General features: G+C 39.8%; 1 protein-coding gene across 5 annotated transcripts in view; it reads right to left on the bottom strand.

The window, feature by feature from the left end:
• LOC143295899 (ras guanyl-releasing protein 3-like) overlaps positions 1 to 22,804 on the bottom strand; it is a 253,140-nt gene that overhangs the window by 177,678 nt on the left and 52,658 nt on the right. For 4 of the 5 annotated variants that reach the window (XM_076607577.1, XM_076607580.1, XM_076607581.1 and 1 more), the window contains exons 2-3: positions 16,619 to 16,826; positions 3,529 to 3,631 (exon numbers count right to left, since the gene is read on the bottom strand). In XM_076607577.1, the coding sequence (XP_076463692.1) occupies positions 3,529 to 3,631; positions 16,619 to 16,748 (233 nt within the window). In that variant the 5' untranslated portion in view covers positions 16,749 to 16,826. The remainder of the gene's footprint in view (positions 1 to 3,528; positions 3,632 to 16,618; positions 16,827 to 22,804) is intronic. The other variant, XM_076607579.1, reaches the window with a different exon arrangement.

Raw genomic sequence — 22,804 nt, 5'->3', positions numbered from 1 at the left:
TCCACAGTAGGCCTAGGCACAGTTCTAGCCCACAAGTTTCCTGATGGCTCAGAACGCCCCACTGCCTACGCTTCCAGGTCACTGAACAAAGCTGAACGTAATTACTCCAACACTGAGAGTGAAGCTTTTGCAGTCGCCTTCAGAGTGAAGAAATTTCGTGACTAACTTTTTGGCCACCATTTCTGGTTATACACTGATCACAATCCCTTGATGACATCGTTCAATGAACATAAACCCATTCCAACAGAGGTCTCTACCAGACTTCAAAGACGGACACTGCAACTGTCAGCATATACATACACAATCTGCTACAAGTCAGGAGCCACCATATCACATGCTGATGCTCTCAGCAGGTTGCCCATACCAACCACCAGTGCTGAGCCTGAGACCCCAGAAGAGTATATTTTCCTAATGGATCATCTTTCGACAACCCCAATCACTTCTACAGATATCCAAGCATAGACTGATCGTGACCCTGTCCTATCACATGTCAAGAAATACACTTTAGTTGACTGGCCATCTGAACTTCCAAGAAAATGGCAGTCAGAACTGAAATTGTACAAGACCCATGAAACAGAACTGTGTGTTCAAGTGGTTGTCTTCTTTTAAGGAACAGGATTGTTCTAACTCCAGCTTGTAGGACAGTGATGCTGGAAGAACTTCACTCTTGTCATCCAGGTGTCTGCAAGATGAAGTGCCATGCCCGCTCCTATGTGTGTGGGGGCCAGGACTTGATAGTGACACAGAAGCCATTGTCAGACTATGTGAAGCCTGCTAGCAAGTTCGTCACATGCCTGAGAAAGCTCCACATCATCCATGGGAGTGGTCTGAAAAACCATGGCCAAGACTTCATGTGGACTTTGCCAGACCCTTCATGGGACATATGTTTCTTGTGGTTGTTGATTCCCACTCTAAATGGATGGAGATAAAGATGACCACCAAAATCACAGCAGAGAGAACTATTTGCTGCCTAAGAGAACTCTTCACCACACATGGATTACCAGATACCATCGTCACTGACAATGGACCTACGTTCACTTGCACCAAGTTCAAAACCTTCACTCAGTTCCTAGGCATTGGCCATGTGCTGGTCTCACCTTACCATCCAGCTTCCAGTGGCCTGGCAGAAAGAGCTGTTCAAACATTCAAGGAGGCCATGAAGAGATGTCTCCCAAACTCACTATGCAGGATAAGTTGGCCACTTTTCTCCTTGAGCAGCACATCATACCTCACTCAACTACCGGTGTGCCTCCTGCAGAACTCTTAATGAAACAGAGGCTCAAGACACGTCTGGATTTAACAAAGCTAACGCTGTCTCACTAAGTGGAAGAAGTCCAGTCAAAAGTAGGAGTTTGTATTATACTCCATGTTTGGTGTCATATACTGTACCATGTCAAACTGATGCAAACTAGGCCTATTGGTTTGCTCTGCTTGGCCAAATTTCGCGCGGCTAACAGTGAAAAGACGGGCCCACCCGCTCTCAGCCAATCAAACGCCTCTAAAAACTATAAGCGCTTAATCATCCCTTTGGCCAAGGCTCTCCACGCCATCTTGTCAGGTTTACGCTCTGTCTCGTCTTACGCTTTTTTTCGGCTGTTCAGCGTATCCTTTTGGCCTTATTTTGTTGCATGCGGCTTGTGTTTATTGTATGCTTACATTCTGTGTACTCGATTCGACTTGGCACCCTCGATTCGTTCGATTTTTTCTGCCTCTAAGTCGATCCTGTCTTTCCTTTCTCTGTTGGGGGTCGGATTTTCGCTGGGTGCCTAAGCGCGGGTTCCATGCCTCGTGGGCCATACCACGAAGGCAGGGGATCATGATGCTGGGATTGAGACTCGGTAAGAGACTCTCCCAGGCCCGGAGCTCATGATTCCTCCCGATACGGACCGCGGCGATGCGTCGTTAGACGCTGATCGCGGAGGCGACTTTCGTACCAGTAAAACGGTCATGAAGGGGACCGGGGGGAAAGTGGTACGAGCGTCGCCTCCCGAGGTGTCCCAGCGCGAGGCAGGGAGAAGGGTGAATGGCAAGTCATCTCCGTGCTGTGGGGACTCGCAGCTAGGCGCGGACTCCCAAGGGGAGGCCGCGCCCGGCCATTACCCGGGTCCCCACGTGATCGAAGTGCTAAAGACAGAGACTTCGCAGTTGGTGACAAAGTATATGCTCGTAACTTTGGGTCTCCCAAGTCCTGGCTGCATGGAACTGTTGTTGAAGTCAATGGCCCTCTCTCTTTCAAGGTGCAGTAAGGAAATGGCCTTATGATAAAATGCCACACAGATCAAGTTCGCAAACACTGGACTGAGAATAAAGGACGAGAGAACCTCCTTTCTCCAGTGAAGAACCAACAGCCATCAATGCTCCCAGCCCTGTGGACCCACTTTCTGGTTCCTCTCCCCAAGAACCAGTCCCTCCTGCAGCCACTCCTGGTCCATATCCAGCCACTCCTGTCTGCTCCAAACCCACACAGGTCAACAGTAAATCCCCAGCCTGTGTTGCAGCATCTTCAGAAGCTCCAGACCTAGGCACATCTTCCAAGTGTGCTGCAGTTTTCCAGAGACCCACTCCTGCCTTGGCTGAACATCCCAAAAGATTCCATAAAACTCCAGATCGACTGGACCTGTGAACTCTATTCATTTCAGTCATCATGTATCAAAACCCCTTCAAATTCAAGGATAAATAAAAAAAAAACAATTAAAAAAAACAACAAAAAAACCCCAACAACAACAAAAGACAACAAAACAAACATATAATAATGCTTTTTGTCTTTTCTCTCTTGTTTGATTTAAATAATTGCAACAAATTTTTCCACTGAACAAACTGCAGTGACATTTATCATTCATTTAAACAGACAAATTTTGTTCTGCTCAATGACACTTTTATTTTCTTTTATGTCAAATAACAACTTAAAAGGGAGGGTGCTGGGTTATTTCCCTTGATGACTTACGAGAGGTTACGAGAGTCGCTTAGCGGGAATAAATCATAACAAAGGACTGTGTCTAATGTGTGTTCATTTCAGGCTGAAATACCACACACATACACTCCAGTAAAACATGATTTACCCTGTGTTCATTTAGCAAAATCTATTAACTTCTGCACACACTCATCGCTTCATGCAACAAAAACAGAAACTGGTGTAGAAAATGCATGAATGTTTTCAACAGAATAAAAAGGGAATTGCAGTTTCTTTTGGGAAAGAAATGGGCAAACTTTGAACTTTTCAGACTAGGAAGAATAACAGAAGATAACGTTATCCAACATTTGTAATGTCTGTAGGTTAGAGGATTCATATGCATTTCTGCATGAAATATTGTTTCAGTCAAATAGCTAAGAAGCCTCTCCCTACTCTCATTTGGAAGTAGGTATATAGCCTTATAATCTGGAAGCAATCTATGTTCTCTTATATGAGTAACAGGCCACATTCTCTCTCTCTCTCTCTCTCTCTCTCTCTTAGAAATCAATATGACATGACAGCCAGCTTTATAATTCTACTGACCAATGATTGTGTGAGGCATGCAGCAGAAAGGATACAGATCGATGAAGGCCTGAGCCAGCTCCTCTGAGGTCATGAACCACTGGTGCATCAAGAAGAACACCTTGACAAACTCCTCCTGCTCTTTTGGTCCCCCCTCCACTGGAATCATCACACACACACACACACACACGTAAATAAATATATATATATATATTCAGATCACAAATACACACACAGAGAATGTAATAAGAAAATATTCTGCCAACAAACCAGGAACAAACCAATCAAATCTTGCACATCCAGAAGCTAAACAAAATAAATGAAAGACTGAAAAAAAAAACCCACAAAAAAACAAACAAACACTGTTACAATCTTAAAGTATGGTTAAATGTGGAAGATTTATAACATTTAAGTGGAAATATTTTTCTCTCTAAGTTTAATCTAAATTTGGTATTGACAGACAAGGTATAAAAACCACCTCTTCCATTATTTTCTTCAAAAGTAGAACTATGAAGCTGGGTTCAAAGTTGTATCATTTTTATTTATTTAAAGTTATAATATTTTGATCTGCATGTTCTCCTTTATAAAGTTTGTAACTGAAAGCAAAAGTTGTGGGTTTTTTTCCAATTTGAAGAGATCAGTCTACAAACACTATACCTAGAATGAAGAAAGCACAGGGGTATCTATTCCTGTAAAATATGATAAAGATTTTCCATGATGAAATGAAATTCCTCTCCAATCACTGACAGATTATATTTAGGGCATGATAGTTCACCATGTGGTATATTATGAAAGCATCCAACTGGAGTCAGTAGCTCAGGACTCCAGCAATCAAATTTCAGTTTGTGTGTGAATATAAACATCAGGAAAACAAGATTTATGTTTCTCTGCTGAAAAACTCAATCTTAAATCTAAAATAAAATAAATAAAAACAAGTATCTACTACAAGCATGATGTTCATTCTTCCAGTTAATAACAAAACCATTTTCTAAAGATTCTCAAATAAACTTATTATATGTTGTATAAATATTTGAACAAATTCCCTCACCCACACAGTCCATATCAAGCAAGATGGCACTGAACAGTTTAAGAGAATGTAAGTTATGACCATTTTAACAAAAGACTCTTGAGTGTCATTACAGCCAAACATGCATTAATGTTCTGAGGCCTGAAAACAGTAAACAGTTTTTACCTAATATTTCCCCTTCTTATTCCAGACATATCACCAGTTTGGTCTATATACATATCACCAGTTTGGTCTATAGATTTCATTTGATGGCCCTTCATACAAATCATAGCAAAAATATAAAATGTCCATGGGGAAAAGAAATAAATGTGACTCACTTATCCATTGTCCAAAAACAAAACTGTTTATTAAAAATCATATCAATTACCCTGTTTCTGAGGCACACCAATCCATTAAACATATCATGAACAATTATTCACTTCTCCACAAGTTTTCTGGATGTTTGATTCAGAGCTCAGTTGGTATCTTTCTTTGATCAATTTGTTTTCATAGTGTAAAATAACACAAATTAAGCAGTCTACATCTCAATGTGATTCTCTCTCTCAATCACGCACACACACACACGCACGCACGCACGCACGCACGCATACACACACATTTTCCATTCTCCAAGTGCTGAATTGCATTCAGCTACACTAAAGAAAAAATCTAACCGAATAACAGAAATTAGCAAGATCATACATCACGTAATTCAAGGAAGTACAAATATAACATTTTGTTGAGTGTCTTCACAACTTCACAACTTGGAATTGTACCAAATGAAAGTTGCCAAACAAGGTGCAAATAAGGAAAGAAAGCAGACATTCGGACTCTCTGCTATCTGTATCAGATAGATATATTTTATTAGAAAAAAAAAAATCATGGGATAGGAACAGGAACAGAAGTTTGTTTGCACTTCAAAAAAGTTCCCAAAAAGAGTATGTGAGGTTTGTAATGTTTGTCATTTTCACCCTCACTACAGTATATCAAAATTAAGGCAGATCATCTCACTATTTTCAAGGTTAAAACTAAATGCTTTTAAAACCAGATATAGCAACAATGTCACATACTGCTGTGGAGGACAACTCTCAAATACACATGTACTCTTTGAATGTGAGTGTAGGCAGTATTTGAAATTGTGTAGTGCGGCTGAAACTACCAGGTGTTAAGATCACACTGGTCAGTGTGTGACAGACAGTCTACAAGCTTCAGAACAAAGATAAGTGATTTTTCTGTGAATTTGATAAATAATTTGTCATTGCGTTATTGTTTAATGTTTGAATTATTAGTAAATTATTGAGAGGGCTCAAAGATAGATTGTCCATCAAATGCATGGAAAAATCACTTATCTTTGTTTTGGACAGAGTGATTTTTCTGTGTGATTGACTGATAATTTGTCATCGCGTTATTGTTTAATTATTGAATTATTAGTGAATGACAGAGAGGGCCCAGAAACAGTATAGCACCGGGCGAAACCACGTGCAAGTTGACCAGTTGACCGTTGTAGTTATGCAACGCTTAGCGGACCCATCACTAGAGAGGTCTGTGTAGGCAGTATTTGAAACTGTGTTGTGTGGCTGAAACTACCAGGTGTTAAGATCACACTGGTCAGTGTGTGACAGACAGTCTACAAGCTTCAGAACAAAGTGATTTTTCTGTGAATTTGATTAATAATTTGTCATCGCGTTATTGTTTAATGTTTGAATTATTAGTAAATTATTGAGAGGGCTCAAAGATAGATTGTCCGTCAAATGCACGGAAAGATCGCTTATCTTTGTTTTGGACAGAGTGATTTTTCTGTGTGATTGACTGATAATTTGTCATCGCGTTATTGTTTAATTATTGAATTATTAGTGAATGACAGAGAGGGCCCAGAAACAGTATAGCACCGGGTGAAACAACGCGCAAGTTGACCGTTGTAGATATGCAATGCTTAGCAGACCCACAAAGATAGATTGTCCATCAAATGCACGGAAAAATCGCTTATCTTTGTTTTGGACAGAGTGACTTTTACAGAAGGACCTGTATTTTTCTGCAAAATAAAATCTGCTACGCAACAATACACAGATGCACCCTTCCACTGGCTAAGAGGAGACAAACTGACATAAATCCCCAATCCCACGGCTTTCATACAGTACCAATGGGATGAATGGCTGCTGGGTTAAACAGTCACTAACTGTATGCAGTCTGGCCTTAGGGTGACACCAGTCTGACGGACTCCACACAGATGGACATCCATTGCCCTTCCCTGATAAGTGGCTCTGTCAGGGCGACCAAATTTTTTCCCTCACCACATTGAACACCCTTCTATGGATACTAACAAAACCCTGTCTCGCGTGCACCTCTGGGATCAGCTGCATAGCACGAGACATAAATTCAGATCCCCAAAACCCCAAAACGGGCGTGGCAAAAGAGGTGGGAAAAGATTGTGCTTAGGTAGCAGAATGACAAAAGCAGAGCAGCTGTCAAAGAAATTCTTTAGAATCAGCAGTTGGAATTGTTCCAGCGTGAGAATGAGAATCTCAACAACTGAGAAATTGGCATATGATTTTGACATTTTATGTCTCCAAGAGACCAGGACAAGTGCAGACAGACCAATACATTTTGAGAATTTCACAGTCTTTCAAAGGAATGAAGGAAGAGGAGTAGCAATCATACTGAACAAAAACCTAAAAAACAAAGTTTCCACCATAAATCTAGAGAAATGGTGTAGCAACTCATGTGAACTAGTGGGGGTGCGTCTCAAAAAAACCTGACGGAATTCACAAAAGCATCGTGCTCATCAATGCCTATGTTCACCCAGGAACCTGCACAACAAAAGAGGATTGGGCCTTTTTAGAGGAAATAGAGAACGAACTTGGAGACTCAGTCATTATCTGTGGAGACCTAAATGCAAGATCGAAGCTATGGAACACCAACCCACAAGGACTCGCACTTGAAGGAATGATAGGGGAAATTCTTCTTAGCCCATTAACAACCACATCCCCAACTCGCCTTGGAACAAGACAAGGGGACAGTGACAGTGTGATCGACATCGCTCTAACATCTCCAAAATTCAGAGCAGAAATGAATGCAGAGACGCTTCCACACCAAGGCAGTGACAAACTGTCAGATAAACCCTGTATGAAACCGCATGATCCATTTCAGTATGAAACCAAAGAGACAACCGTCATCGAAAAATTAAGACGCAGAAGAAACAAAAGAACGGCACCGAACAGGATGCAAACTATTCAGCCCCCATGGTGGAATACCGACACACACAGAGCCTGGATAGAAAAACATGCGGCTGTCAAACTTTGGCAAAAAGAAAGAACAAAACCATCTCCGGACAAAGATATTGAAACAAAAATGAAAGAAAAACTAAACAGTTTGAAATCATTGCTCAAGAGGCCAAAAATGACAAGTGGAAACAGTTTTGCGAGGCACTCAGTTATGACTCAACATTGACAGAGTTCTGGCAATTTTATCATCGCATGGAATGGAAAACGTGCACAACAACAACCTCAGACATGGCAGACACTGACAGAACCAAGCTTAAGACAAACGAAGAAAAAGGATCCGCCCTGCTCAAACGTTTCATACAACAGAGCGATCAAAGACACTTAGATGAGAAAAAGAAATATGTTGAGGAGTTAAACCAAACCCTTATGCAGACTGGACCTGATGATGACTTGACAACAGATGATCTAAACAAAGCAATAGCTAAATGCAAGAAAGAATCAGCTCCTGGCCCAGACAAAGTTCGCTACTCGGACATCAAGGAACTATCGGAAGAAGACAGAAGCAAACTTTTCAATCTACATCAAAACAGTTTCCACAATGGACATGTGCCGGAGGACTGGACACACAGCTTCTTAAAACCCATACCAAAACCAGGAAAGGACCATCATTAGGTAAGCAGCTACCGGATCCTAACCATGCAAAACATTGCTGGAAAGCTCATGGAACGCATGATAGCCAGGAAACTTGCAAGGGATCTTGAACACAGGCACATTCTCCCTTCAAATCAAGGTGGTTACAGAACAGGCAAGTCCACATGGGAAAACGCAGCTGCTTTTGCATATGAGGTGTATGCAGGATTTCAAAGAAAAGAAGAAACACTAGCAGTAGCAATCGATCTTGAAGATGCCTACAATAAAGTCCAGTTTGCGCACCTCATAGAGCTGCTACTAAGGTATGGAGTAAGTTTGACACTGACAAGATGGATATCAGCAGTGCTTCAGGAAAGAACCGTTGGATGTCTGCACCTTCTAAACTATCCATGGGACTGCCACAAGGGTCTCCGCTCTCTCCTGTCCTCTACAATGTCTACACGAAGGGCCTTGCAGACTTAAACAACAATGGAATAGCTCAGGTGCTTACTCTTGCGGATGATGGCCTGGTCTTCAAAACTTCGAAAGATGCTCAGGAAAGAACTAAAGCCGTCCAGAAACAACTAAACAATACTGCTCAATGGTGCAAAGACAAAGGATCTTCCATCAATCCAGCGAAAGCCCAAACGTGACCTTCTGTGTCATTTGATGGGATTCAGATCGAGAAAACTGAATGCCTACGCTACCTAGGAATACACTTCGACTGGATGCTGACCTTCAGAAAACATACGGAAAATACTGTTCTCAAATGCAAAAAGGGCCTTTCAGTCTTAAAAGCAATGGCAACCAAAGGTATTGAACAACGCCACCTCTTACTGCTATACCAATCACTTGTCCTCAGTGTGATCGACTACGGACTTGGGCTAACAACACCGTCTCAAAGCAACCTCCTAAAATTAGAAAGAGTTCAAAATGAAGCTATGAGGCTGATCCTTGGAACAACAAAAGACACGCCCACAGAAACCATGTGATACCTGCTTGACCTTCCTTCAGTGCAGGCCAGAAACAAGTTAGAACAGGTCAAGACCTACTTCAAAGCATTAGAAAACCCTCAAAACCCACTGCATGATGCAGTCAAAGAACCAAAAGGCAGCCGTCTAGGACGAGGAAGATCATGGATGGGGCAAGCAGAAGACACAATCCAGCTAGTATGCTGACTACAAGGCCTGAAAGAAACAAAAGAATGGGAGAAAAACCCTGAAAACCTCAACCATCTATTCAACACAGCCATTTCACCCACTCTAGGAAGACATTGTCGGGAATGGCCAGAGGGCAAAACTGATGCAGAAGTGAAGCTACTCATAGAAGAAAACAGTAAAGAAGAGGACATCATCATATACACAGATGGCTCAGTCACCAAAGACCAATCCGGTTGGGGATTCACTGCAAAACAAAATGGAAAAACAGTTAGGGAAGAGAATGCTGCCTACAAAGTCACAACCTCCAGCAACCAACATGCCATGATTCTAACCGACTCAATGAACCTCATACAGAAAATTGAAAACGGAATGGGAAGCCCAGAGTGGCATAAGGCAATGCGCAACTTTCAGATTAAAAAACTCACATGGTCATACTGCCCGGGACATGCAGGTGTTAAGGGAAATGAGCGAGCTGACAGACTTGCTGGTAACGCAACACCAACGAGCGGCCTACATCTAGGAAAATCGGAAATCCTCAGAAAAGTCAAAGAATATCAAAAAGAACAGGTACAAGGCCATCACACCATTGATCGCCTCAAAGAAATAAAAGCAGAGAGAGGGAGCGGCCATAAGTCTAACATGAAAGGTAGAGCACGATGCTTTGCAAATCAAACAAATATCGGCATCATTTCCAAACCAACATTGCGCAAATTTCTTCAAAACGGAACAGAGTCTCTGTGGGCTTTTCCAAATACAATAGACTGAGCAACACACTAGACGCCACGTTCTTGGCATCAGAGATCTTTTCCCATCCCTCTTGAAGCCAATCAGTGGCAGTCTCTGTGCGTGTGTGTATGTGTGTGTTTGTGTGCATGTGTGGGTCTATATTTTTGAGTGCGTTTGTGCATGCGCGAGAGTGTAAGTGTACACAAGTGTCAGGAGAGTTCTGTGCACGTGTGTGTGTGTCTGTGTGTGTGAGGGGGAGGTGAGGGTGCGGGGGGAGGTGGGGTAGAGGATGAGGTATGTGAGTGTATGCATGCCTACACTGTGGAAGCAACAGGATACTGGAACGTACACAAATATATATCTTTGTATATATGTGTGTGGGGTTGGGGGTGGGAGATATGGGCATATGTGTGTGTGCTTGTACAAGTAAGTGTTCATCTGTGTGTGTGTGTGTGTGTGTGTGTGTGTGTGTGTGTGTGTGTGCCGTGGAAGCTGCGATACGGAGACTAGAAATGAGTGTGTGGAGGAGGGGGGTAGAGGAGGTGCAGGGTAATGTGTGTGTGTGTGTGCGTGTGTGTGTGTGTGTGTGTGTGTGTGTGTGTGTGTGTGTGTGTTGGAGCTCATGTACGTTTATATGTATTTAACTGTGCTTTCATATCTGTGAAACTGCATGTTTGGTGCATATCTGTTATGCATGTGTGGGTGTATGTGTGAATGTGTGTCTTCATGTTTTACATTTATTTGCTTATTTATCATTGTTGTTATCTTATTTATTTATTGATTGATTGATTTATTAATTATTATTATTATTTTATTTTTATTATTATTACTACTACCTTTTTTTTTATATATATTATAATCATTATTTATTTATTTATGTAAGCTTATCTATTATTTATTCACCTTTTTCTTTTTTTTTCTCAAGGCCTGACTAAGCGCGTTGGGTTATGCTGCTGGTCAGGCATCTGCTTGGCAGATGCGGTGTAGCGTATATGGATTTGTCCTAACGCAGTGACGCCTCCTTGAGCTACTGAAACAGAAACTGATCTTTGAATGTGAGGTCTTAAAGCCTTTTTAACCTAGATTTTAGGGGAAAAAATCATTTAAAGATGCTGCTGATAATTTTGTACTGCTGTTAAAAATTTCTGAAAGTTTGCTTCGCAGTCCAGATGGACATTTCATTTAATGAAGTTTACAGTTAACTTTGTTTTAGGAGGACAACGCAAGTACTCTTAGAATGTAAATTGTTTAAAGAAGTTGATGATTTTGTACTGCTGTTAAAAATTCTGAAAGTTTGCTTAGCAGTCCAGTTGGACATTTGATTTAATTAAGCTTGAAGCTAACTTGCTCCTTTAAACATGGATCTGTTCTTTTTCTATCTAAAATCACAATATGTGGATAGGCACTAAACTGAAGAAAACACACACACCTACATACACTCACACCCTTATCAGTTGAGTGCCAGATAATTTTGTATAAAAAAAATTTTTTTAAATAAAAAAGTGTCTCCCCTTGCCAGGGAATTTTGAGGATTCGGGAGTAGTACAAAAACTATGGGAGATACAGAAAGACAGTAAATGTTTTTGTGAAGGAAAATGAACGCAGATTCTGAATATGGGTTGTTGATTTTTTTCCCCAAATCAGACTGATTGTACATAATTGTTCAGGCATTTAAAGTGAAGATATTATTTTTTTATGCAGCAAAAAAGTCTATTTCCACCTCCACAAAATGGCGTCTATAAAGAAAACAAACAAAATACAGCTGGGAATAGCATATATATTGTCAGATCATACATGTAGAAGAAATTAAAACCAGCTACAAGTTTATAAGTGATGGAGTGATGGCCTAGAGGTAACGCGTCTGCCTAGGAAGTGAGAGAATCTGTGCGCGCTGGTCTGAATCACGGCACAGCCCCCGAAATTTTCTCCCCCTCCACTAGACCGTGAGTGGTGGTCTGGACGCTAGTCATTCGGATGAGACGATAAACCGAGGTCCCGTGTGCAGCATGCACTTAGCGCACGTAAAAGAACCCACGGCAACAAAAAGGTTGTTCCTGGCAAAATTCTGTAGAAAAATCCACTTCAATAGGAAAAACAAACAAAACTGCACACAGGAAAAAAAAAAGGGTGGCGCTGTAGTATGGCGACGCGCTCTCCCTGGGGACAGCAGCCCGAATTTCACACAGAGAAATCTGTTGTGATAAAAAGAAACACAAATACAAACACAAATAACACCTCAGTAAGTAACTGTCCCAACAATGACAAAATGTGCATACTGTCAACAAAATTTCAATCATGTTCTCAGAAACTAAGCAGTCAAGTTTTTTGACAGCACAGAGCTTTCCCCAATAACAGAGTGAAGTTCTTTGATGACACTCACTCCAAGTTGCACCTGGGCTGATAAAAGTGTCTGCTGTGCATCCAACTCACCTCCTCTTCAAACAAGTCAACCAACTGATTCAGTGACAAAAAGCATTAAAAACAAAAAGCACGTTTCACGTGCAGAACACATTCAACCCTGCATTTCGTGAAAATTGTGGAGCACTGGCAGTAGTCTATTTCCTGCAGTATGCATTGAAATGCAAGTCCACTGGTGTCCAACTGCCACACCCAATTCTGCACCATCTGGCTGACATTTGATCTATCATCTTACATCACTCCTCTCCCTCTCCTCCCCCTTTTCCATTCTTCACTGCACGTATTCTGTCAGTCACAGCCACTCGCTCAAAAATGCTGTATGATTGGAAAGATGGACTGAATTACCATCAAATGGGCTGTCAGTTTCATCACTGTCATTGTCAATCACCTTCGTGTTCAAACCAATCATCGGACAAGAGAGATCCCTCTCCATTGCTATAGCTGTCCATAATCATAAGCACAGCTTTCAAAATTGTGTGAATCTACTGACTGGGACCACTTCCTTTGCTGGACAAAGTTTTCAACACCTTTTTTTGCATATGATGAAACCGCCTTTCCACATAGACCAGTTAGCAAATCATTATTGAGAAGTAAGGGATCTTCTACCTGATGTATGCTCATTTAAATAATATCTTTATAATCTAGACACATCAAACCAACTGTTCAGAGTCTGTTTGTGTGCACTGAACCAAACTCCAATGAAGGAAAAATTGGGACATATGGCAACACTTTTTGTAGGACGACAGCTGATATCTTATAAGCACTGAACTAGTTAATGTATTGTTGTATCCCTCTTACACAGTCTGACTGAAATCTTTCTGTAATGTGACAAAAGCATTGATTTTTTTCACCGTTTTCTTTTTTCTTTTTCTTTTTTTAATTGTTAATTGGAGAAACATTTTCACATTACTTTTTCGTGTTTACAGGATGCTTTTTAATTTTTTTAATTTTTAATTTTTTGCTGCCACATCATCTGTACCGTTTCAGTGGCACTACTCTCATGCCACTCATTCCAAGTCCCATACATGGCAAAACCTGGGTTTGTCTGTCATAGTTCCAACATCGGCAGTCCACAGAAAACCAAAGATACTAGATTGCTAGGCCACACACCAGAGGAGACTGTGCACCGCTGCTGAGTCACTTCAGTGGTGCTCAGTAGTGCCTGTTATAATTTAACACACTTAGGACTACACCCCGAACTGACAACAATAATGGCTTAGTCGCAGAGCCAAGCTAGGTGAGCATCTCCCCAAAAGACTGCCACCACGTCCCTCTAACAACAGTCCCCCATGAATCCTCCAACACTGAAAACTTTGACAAGACTCACCCCAAGTGGGGAAGTGGAGGGGTATCGAAACTGAGGTCACCATGTCAGCAGGGCATGAAAGGCCACATAATCTGGACTTTTCTTTATTTTGATGATGAAGGAAGAGGAGGAAGACGATGATGATGATGATGACAATGCTGCTATGGAGGTCCATCTTGGTTTAGGACTATCTGACAAGGCTGTACTCTATACTTCCTGTCATAACGATATGCTGGATTCAACTAGGCCGGAGAGATAGACACCCGCAGTGTTGGTCAGCAGGAAATTGAAACAACACGCTGTGTCACAAGAGTGACTGGATATGTTTGCCTTGTGCGTGTTGTGTGTGATGTGTCTGTTAGGTGTGGCGTTTGTGATGCACGTGTAGTTAGTGATTGTGAGTTTTAGGGAGGTAAGAATGTGCATGTATGAACGTTTTACAGTTGTGCGGGATGGGCATTTGTGGTAACAGGATGTTTTTGAAGTGAGTTCCTTCTTTTTCATCACTTTTCTATCTTCCTAATATTTTGTTTTCTCTATATTATTTCTTTTATATTTTCTCTTTTATGTTCATAGCCTAGGTTAGTTTACTGTCTCATGTTATTCACTTTATTTTTAAATAAAGTTTCATTTCTTTTGTTATTTACCCCTCCAAGTGTTTATTCTGTGTGAATCCCACGGTAGTGCTTGGCCATCACTCCTCCTTACCTGTTTTGGGTTTGTGACACACCCAAAGACCCATCCATAAAGTGGATGATACTCAACTGTCTGGTCCCAGTCTTCCCATTTAAGTCCATAGCATGCTCAACTCTGGGTAGGAGCCGGCCGCAGGCTGAAAAACCCATCTCTGCTGGGATTCGAATTTGCATCTTTCCAGTTGTCAGTCCACGACACTAATCACTTCGCCATGGCGGCTGGTTGATTCAATTGTTTTACCTTATCCTTTTTTTTTTTCTTTTTTTGTTGTTGTATATTCCCCTTTTAACAGAATGTACACACACACTTGCACACACATGCACACACATGCAAACACACACACACACACACACACACACACACACACTCACATCACACATTTAATATCACTCAAACTAGTCAAAGTAAAAAGATATTTGATTAATGTAAGAACACACATACTGATACACATGCAGTGAACACAACACATGCATGCAGTCACATAATACACAATAACACACATGCACATTTGTGCAAATGTTGTAAATGCATATCAACATGCAAAAACACACAACTGACAACAACAACAACAACACACAAGTTTCAAGTTTCAAGTTTTCATTATCTTTTGACTCCTATTGGAGTATGGAGGATTACTGCAAAATAATCTTTTCATGCCCAGAACAAACATTTCCAAATACACAACAATGTCACATAAAAGTTGAAAAAACACAAATGTCTTTAAACTCCAAAAGTATAGCTAGGCAACATATGCATATCTAATCATCTTACTTACAGCTAAAATGACTTTTTTGCCTCCTTTGAGCATACTGCAAAAATTAAAAACCAATTTTTGAGACAAATATTTTTTAGGAACATGTCTACTTCGTAACTGGTCATAATTGGGACATTCCATTATAAAATGAAACTTGTCCCCAATCACAGACATTACAAACCTTACAAAGCCATAACTCTCGTGGTATGCCTTTGTGTCTCCCTGTTTCTATTTCCAGCTTATGATTACTACTTCGAAATCTGAAGCAGCTCATAACATAATTATCAGGCATTTGACTTATATATTTTTCTCTACCAAATCCACTTTTGAAATTTCGATAAAACAAACATTTACTACTCGCCTCTTGAGCATGTCTCCATAGATTTTGAAAACTATCTCTCAAAGCAATGTTGACATTCTTGCAGAAAGATTCCCTCTCCAAGAAGAATTCAGCATCCCAAACACAGTCATACCCTGCTTCTATTAAAATTTGTCTGATACAACTCATCCATTTTGAAGAATAAATACCATTTCGATATAAGTCAAGTAATATCAAATATATTTTCCCAGATTATTTTTCTGTGTTTGATATCACTAAGCTGGTCCAAAATCGAACTAATCTCATTTTCACAAACACACTAATTGGATAAATACCAATTTCTCCATGAACAATTTGGGTCATAGTATTTCTGTTCGGTTTGAACAAGCGTTTCAAAAATTTAAATTCTAATTTTTCAAGTATATCTACATTTTCATAACCCCATATTTCTGCACCATACAACAAAATAGGAACAATCATAGACTGGTACATGACCAGAATGATATGTAAAGGTAAATCTTGATTTCTGGCTGACTGAACGAAAACATAGCTTTTTGGCCCTGTTCATAAATAATTTTTTTTAGCTTTGTAAAAAGTTCCGTTTCATCTAAATTCGATACCAAGACATTTAAAAGAATTGACAACATCCAAACATACATCACCAAACTTAAAAACAGGCTTTAGCTTGTTTGTAGAATTAAATATCATCACTTTAGTTTTTTTTACACTGACCACTAGTTTCCATTTTCAACAATATTTGTGAAAAAACACACAAACACACACACACACACACATGAACATACAAACATACACATGCATAAGCATGCACACCCATATTATATCCCCATACACAAACTCACACATATATGTACACATGCACACCATGACAACAATCCAACCCAACACTCACCAAAAGCATTGACACAGAGCTGGATGAGGTGTTCAGGTGTTGCTGCCCGGATGGTGATGGAGGTGGTGGTGGTGACCCCCGACTTGTCCTCCTCCACGCTGCTCCGCGCCGGACTGTCCCCGCCGTGCATGGCTGGGCTGATACCCCCACGGGGTCCTCATCGACAACCCTCCCCCCACACTTCTTCTGTCCTTCTCTATTCAGCTGTCTGGAATGGAACACACACGCACACACACACACAGAGAAAAACATGATGGATATTAACCAGTTGAGTGCCCATAAGACATCTGCTGATGTCCTGCAAAAAGTATTGTGTCTGTAATGTATATCTGCATTATGTGCTCATTTATTTATTTATTATCATCATTTTCTATTTCATTTTTACTTTTTTATTTTACTTTTTTCTCTTTTCCGCATTTTATTTTATTTCATTATCTATCTGCTTACTTTTATTCATGTTTGTTTAATTATTAATGAATCCATTTATTTGTTTATGATTTTTTTTCTTCTCAAGGCCTGACTAAGCGCATTGGGTTACACTGCTGGTCAGTCATCTGCTTGGCAGATGCGGTGTAGCGTATTCATGGATTTGTGTGAACACAGTGATGCCTCTTTGAGTAACTGAACTTAACTGATCTCTTGTTCCCTTTGGTCAAGTGACAACAGACCGGAAGGCAGTTCCAGAGTGCTTCTGGAATAAAAAACAGGAGAAAAAAAAACCCAAAATAGAATGGAGAATCAGAGAGACAGAGAGACTGACACATGTGCAGAAAAATAGAGTGAAAGAGGCATAAACACATATCAATAATCAATTTAAAATACTTTTAAAAAAAGGAATATATTTTCATAATAACACACTTACAAGTTACATTGCACACTTACGGATTTTTAAAGACATTTCTGCTGACAATGTTAAAACTGACGTTTCAACACTATTGTCGGGCAACCCTGATAGAGACGGAGATGAAAACATGAAATAGCCTACGTGTTGTAGTGAGGAATTTGTCTCCATTCCTAACTTATTTGTGCACAACAAGGAATATACAGCCTACCCACACGACATGTGTCCTTTATTATTGTGTCCTATCAGTCTTCTCCTTGGTAACAAATACTATTCATATCTGATGTAGCTTGGAATGGTTAAAGTTTGAAGTTGTGCTAAGGATGCTCCATGCTATTAGTCTTCAATTTCAACTTTATTACTGTTTGTTTTGTTTGTTTTTTTAATATAGTTATTCATCTGTTTTTTTACCTCTGTTTATGCATGCGTGTGTGCATGTATGTGCTCGTTTCCCCTTTTGATTCCATTATCATTGCTAATGTCTCTTGTTGCAGCCAGTTCTGTGCACTTTCTATTTTATAATAGTATGTTTTCTATACTTCAGCTTGCTGTATTCAATGCTTTAGTTATCACTGCACTCTATTTGTCTTTGAACAAAGGTATTTTTTCAACAAAAATTAAGCCTACAAATGTGAAAGGCACAATCATTAATTTTTGTTGGATACCATCCCATGGTAGCTGCCTTTTCAACATATCTAAAGAAATGAGTAGTATACTTGAAACAGACTTTTATAAGTAGTTTAATTCAACTTAAAAACATCGTCAGTGCACTCTCTAAGACTTTGGTCTGATTCGCAGACCTTTTATGTCACATTTTCAGACTATTATCTAATCAGTTACAGACTAAATATTGCCCCAATGTCAAGTGCATTTGTGTGAATGACATTACAGTTAAGAACATCATTTTTGAGTGTGCATTAATGAAGCCTTACCTGCTCAAAAGTGTGTTACCTACAGTCACTGGGAATATTGATGTTTTTGAGTTTTCACATTCATTATCAGTTGTTTCTCTTGTTAAGTTAATTGACTTTCCTTTTATTAAATCCAGTAAGTAATTTTCTATAACAGTACTTCTACTTATTCCAAATTTAATCTTTGACTCCACACTCCCTCTATCCTGTTTCTCTAAACTCACCAAACAACTGCCACCCGCCTCTTCTCCTACCTTTTATCTATTTCATTTAAATTGACAACATTCAAATGTGAAAATTAAATCTTTAACCAAATGTCTCCAATCACCAGTATATATGGTGACACAGTCAACAAAATTCCTCTTCCTTGCGCACAAGGTAACCATGTAACAGAGAAGTGTTCATGTGCACATGAGCAGTCAAGTGTGGGCGAACTCACAAAGTTTCACAAATGGGCTGTGGTACAAATGTGTAAACACATATATAATATACAGATATGTCCAAGGTCCCTCTCAATGGAGTTGTGTGAAAAATGTGTGACATGTCCATGAACAACACTGGACAAAAACCTGAACAACATAAAAGCACTACACATCAAACTCTGTAGTTGTGAGACACAGCACCAATCCAACACACACACACACACACACACATACACACACACACACATACACTCACATACATTGCACACCCCTTCACCCACACACCTCTCCACCCTTCCCCCCCCCAACCCCCAAACACACACATACATTCACCCCAACTGCATCTCCCACCCACCCCCCACCCAACACACACACACACATCCATGTGGTATCCTACCCCCTGTGAAACCAGCAGATCCAACACAATGATAACAGAATACAAGTAACAGCTGAAATCTCAAGGTCAACACAGCCAGCCACTGTTACAAACCAGATTGATCAATACACCACACACACACACACACACAGAGTGCAGATGCACAGTGGATAAACAGCCAAGAAAGGGGAAGAGAGGGAGTATGATGTGTGAACATAACTCTGAAAAGGCAAAATGTCTTCCACAACCCCTTCACAGCAACAGCTCTTCAGAAACAGTCAAACCTGTTGGCCTCTTGACTGGCCTGATACAGGCCACACTCATCACCACAGACCCACAGTTAATTCTATGTCTGTGTGACACCACTGAACCACACAAAAGTTAGCCAGCATGCAAGTGCACACACGCAAGTACTGAAACAACAATGGTAGTAGTAGAAGTTGCAGCAGCAGTAAAAGCAACAGCAGTAGTATATAGTTGCCTACAAATTGCAACATGCACAGCTCCAATTGGGCTGTGTCACATGACAGAACCATGCGGCATGTGCAATGCTGCCGACTGCTTGTCTCGAAATTGTCAGGCATGTTAGTTTTTCTTACATCTCTGTGTGTGTGTATTTGTGTGTATGTGTGTGCATGTGTGTTTGTGTGTGCGCGTGTGTGTGTGTGTGCATGTGCATGCATGCACGCTGACGAGCGCACATGTGTGTGTGTGTGTGTGTGTGTGTGTGTGTAAATACTACATTGTGGACCATAGCCTCTTCCAAAATGATATCTTTTTTTAAAATTGGACAGAGTATTTGGTGCAGAAGTTCTGTTTTGCGCAGTATACTTTGAACCTGAGAGATCGCCATATTTTAACAGGAATGCTCATATTGAGCTGGAAGCCTCCATTGATCAGCTTGGTATTAGATAACTTTTGTTTGATGGGTGACTTCAATTCCAGAAAAGGGCTGATGAGATTTTTTAAAACTATTACCATGTTGTTAATGGTGGGGACTCGATGATATCAGTTTCCCAACCAAAACTTCTGAAGATAGACAAACATGGGTCATAAACTAATTAGCTTTTATAGAAAATGTCAGCTGGTTATTGTAAACAGACAGCTGGGGACTGATGCTGAGGTGACTATACTGTATGACTTGCAAGAATGTGTCAGTGGTGGATTATGTCATTGTTTCACACAATATAATTATTGCAAATTGTGAAATAATTTTGTGTCATTTCAAGTGATTATTTTCTGAGGTTCATTGCACAATTACATTGAAACTTACAATGCCTGATATACCATACAATGAACTTCATGCTGTTGATGACACACTAGATAATACTGATTGGGTGTTGAATCTATACAGGCCGTCTGGTTGAACCTCAAAATGATGCTTGTAGTGTATTTCTAAATTGGTTACTTTAATGTGAAATGTCTGTGATGTTATATTTTATCCAAGTGGACGAAGTGTGTGTTATGTGTGCAATGTGTAGATCATGTCAGTTTTACTTTTGTTTGTTTATCTTGATTGATTCTCTGTGTCATTTTTAGCTTTTAGGTAGATCTCAGTGATGTGTGTGTGTGTGTGTGTGTGTGTGTGTGTGTGTGTGTGTGTGTGTGTGTGTGTGTGTGTGATGTACCATTTCTTGTACTGTGATATGTGGGAGGTAAATCGTTTTATTTCATTTTAATTATTATGTCTTTAAAACATGACATGTAGTTGTTGTTTTCTACAGTAAATTGTGGTGAGCCTGCTCTTGAAAATGGGGAACTGTGCTATAAAAGCCTCCACATTATTATTATATATCATTATTATCATATTATTATCATTATGCATGAGCATTTACGCCTAATCTTGAAAATAAGCCCTGGGCATTTACAAATTGAACACACATATAAATATCAAAAAGGAAAAAACTGAACACAAGATACCAAACATTACTGAAAATTATTCATACCCCCCCCCCCACACACACACACACACACACCCCACCCCCCTCCACACACACCCAGCACACACAAGCACATGCGCACGCATGCACACATGTCATAGCACACAATCATAAATAGTACACAATCAAAAATACAACCAACAAATTCTGAAACTCTCAAACTCACTCACTAACAGTCATTTCAGTTCATTCTGGAAATGGATGAGCTGTTGAAAATTATTCAGAATGGGAAAAGGTGGGTCTTCAGACTGGATTTGAAAGATTGCAGTGAAGATGAGTGATGGAGAGGCTGAGGGAGTTTATTCCAAAGAATGGGGGCTTGGTATGAAAAATTGCATTGGCCATTCGTTTTGGTTCGAACAGGGGGGATCCCAAGCAAGCAGTTGTCAGAAAAAGAGCGGAGTTGGTGTGAGGGTATATAAGGATGAATGAGATCAGAAAGATATTGTGGATCAGTAGCTTCAATGGACATGAAACAAAGAGAGACGACTTTGAAAATAATTGTAAGACTATGAATAGACTTTGAAAAAACATCTTTTCCAACAACAGTAATTTTCCAGTGTTGGTCTTGGTATGATCTGGTTCTAAGTGCATGTTTTATTGTGGGGAAACGATTTGACATTTTTGAGTGGCAGGGTGCCTGCGAATGTTTATGCATTCGTGTGTGTGTGCATGCACGGGTTCATGTTGCAGGGATGTGCTTTCTGGAGGGTGTCATGGGTGAGTGGGTCGTTTCCAATGTTCATGAGGTGGGGGTATGGAAGAGGAGGGAGGAGTGAAATGTAAAATACTACTGTGCAGTATTTCTGTAAAACAACATGCTATATATTGAATAATATTAATGTTATTATTATCATAATCATTATTAAACGCTATGAGTTATATTTACCATATGGACATCCTTATTCTGTCCCAGAAGACGCAACAGATTCTACTGTAAAAGTGAAGTGAATGTAGTCTTGTCAAAGAATGCTAAGAAACTGAGAATTATCAAAAAGAAACAAAAGGCAAACAAAGACCATGAACCGAAACTACCAAGAGAACCTTGGTTTGATAATGAATGTAAGCTTAAGAGAAAGAGTTTTAACATATCTAAACACAGGGCAAAACATAAGGGAAACAAAATTGTCTTTTTGAATGCCAAACGTAAACGAGCCACAAAAGAATATAAAAAGATGTCTGAAAAAGCAGTTAAATAATTGTAGTTTAGACTTAGTTACAATGCTCTGTCTAATGCATTAAAAAGATCCAAAAACATAATTGAGTTTGTTAAATAGAAATAAGAAAAAACATAAAATAGCCTGCTTGTAAAATATTTTATGATTTAGATAAGATGGTAAACATATATGTTAAATTGTTTAATCTTGTGCTGTTGACTGGCAAGGTTCCATCTGACTGGACTGAGGGGGTAATACAACTGATTTTTAAAAAAACACAACAAAGGATAATCCAATGATCCAAATAACTATTGCAGTATCACAATGTTGTCTTCTTTCGGTATTTTTTTTTTATAAGCACACTGAATGAACATCTGAAACTATAATATAGTTTATATCATATTGAGTGTTCAGGTATCCTGGGAAAGGGACAAGCTGGATTTTGATGGTATGAATGGTAAAATATTGCAAGAAATTATAATCATGCATAGTGATATTAAATCATGTGTTCTGGCCAGTTAGGAAATTTCTGAGTTTTT

The sequence above is a fragment of the Babylonia areolata genome, chromosome 21 (genome assembly GCF_041734735.1).
Source record: "Babylonia areolata isolate BAREFJ2019XMU chromosome 21, ASM4173473v1, whole genome shotgun sequence".
Classification (NCBI taxonomy): Eukaryota; Metazoa; Mollusca; class Gastropoda; order Neogastropoda; family Buccinidae; genus Babylonia; species Babylonia areolata.
The sequence above is the reverse complement of the archived record's forward strand: the minus strand, read 5'-3'. Positions and strand labels throughout refer to the sequence as shown.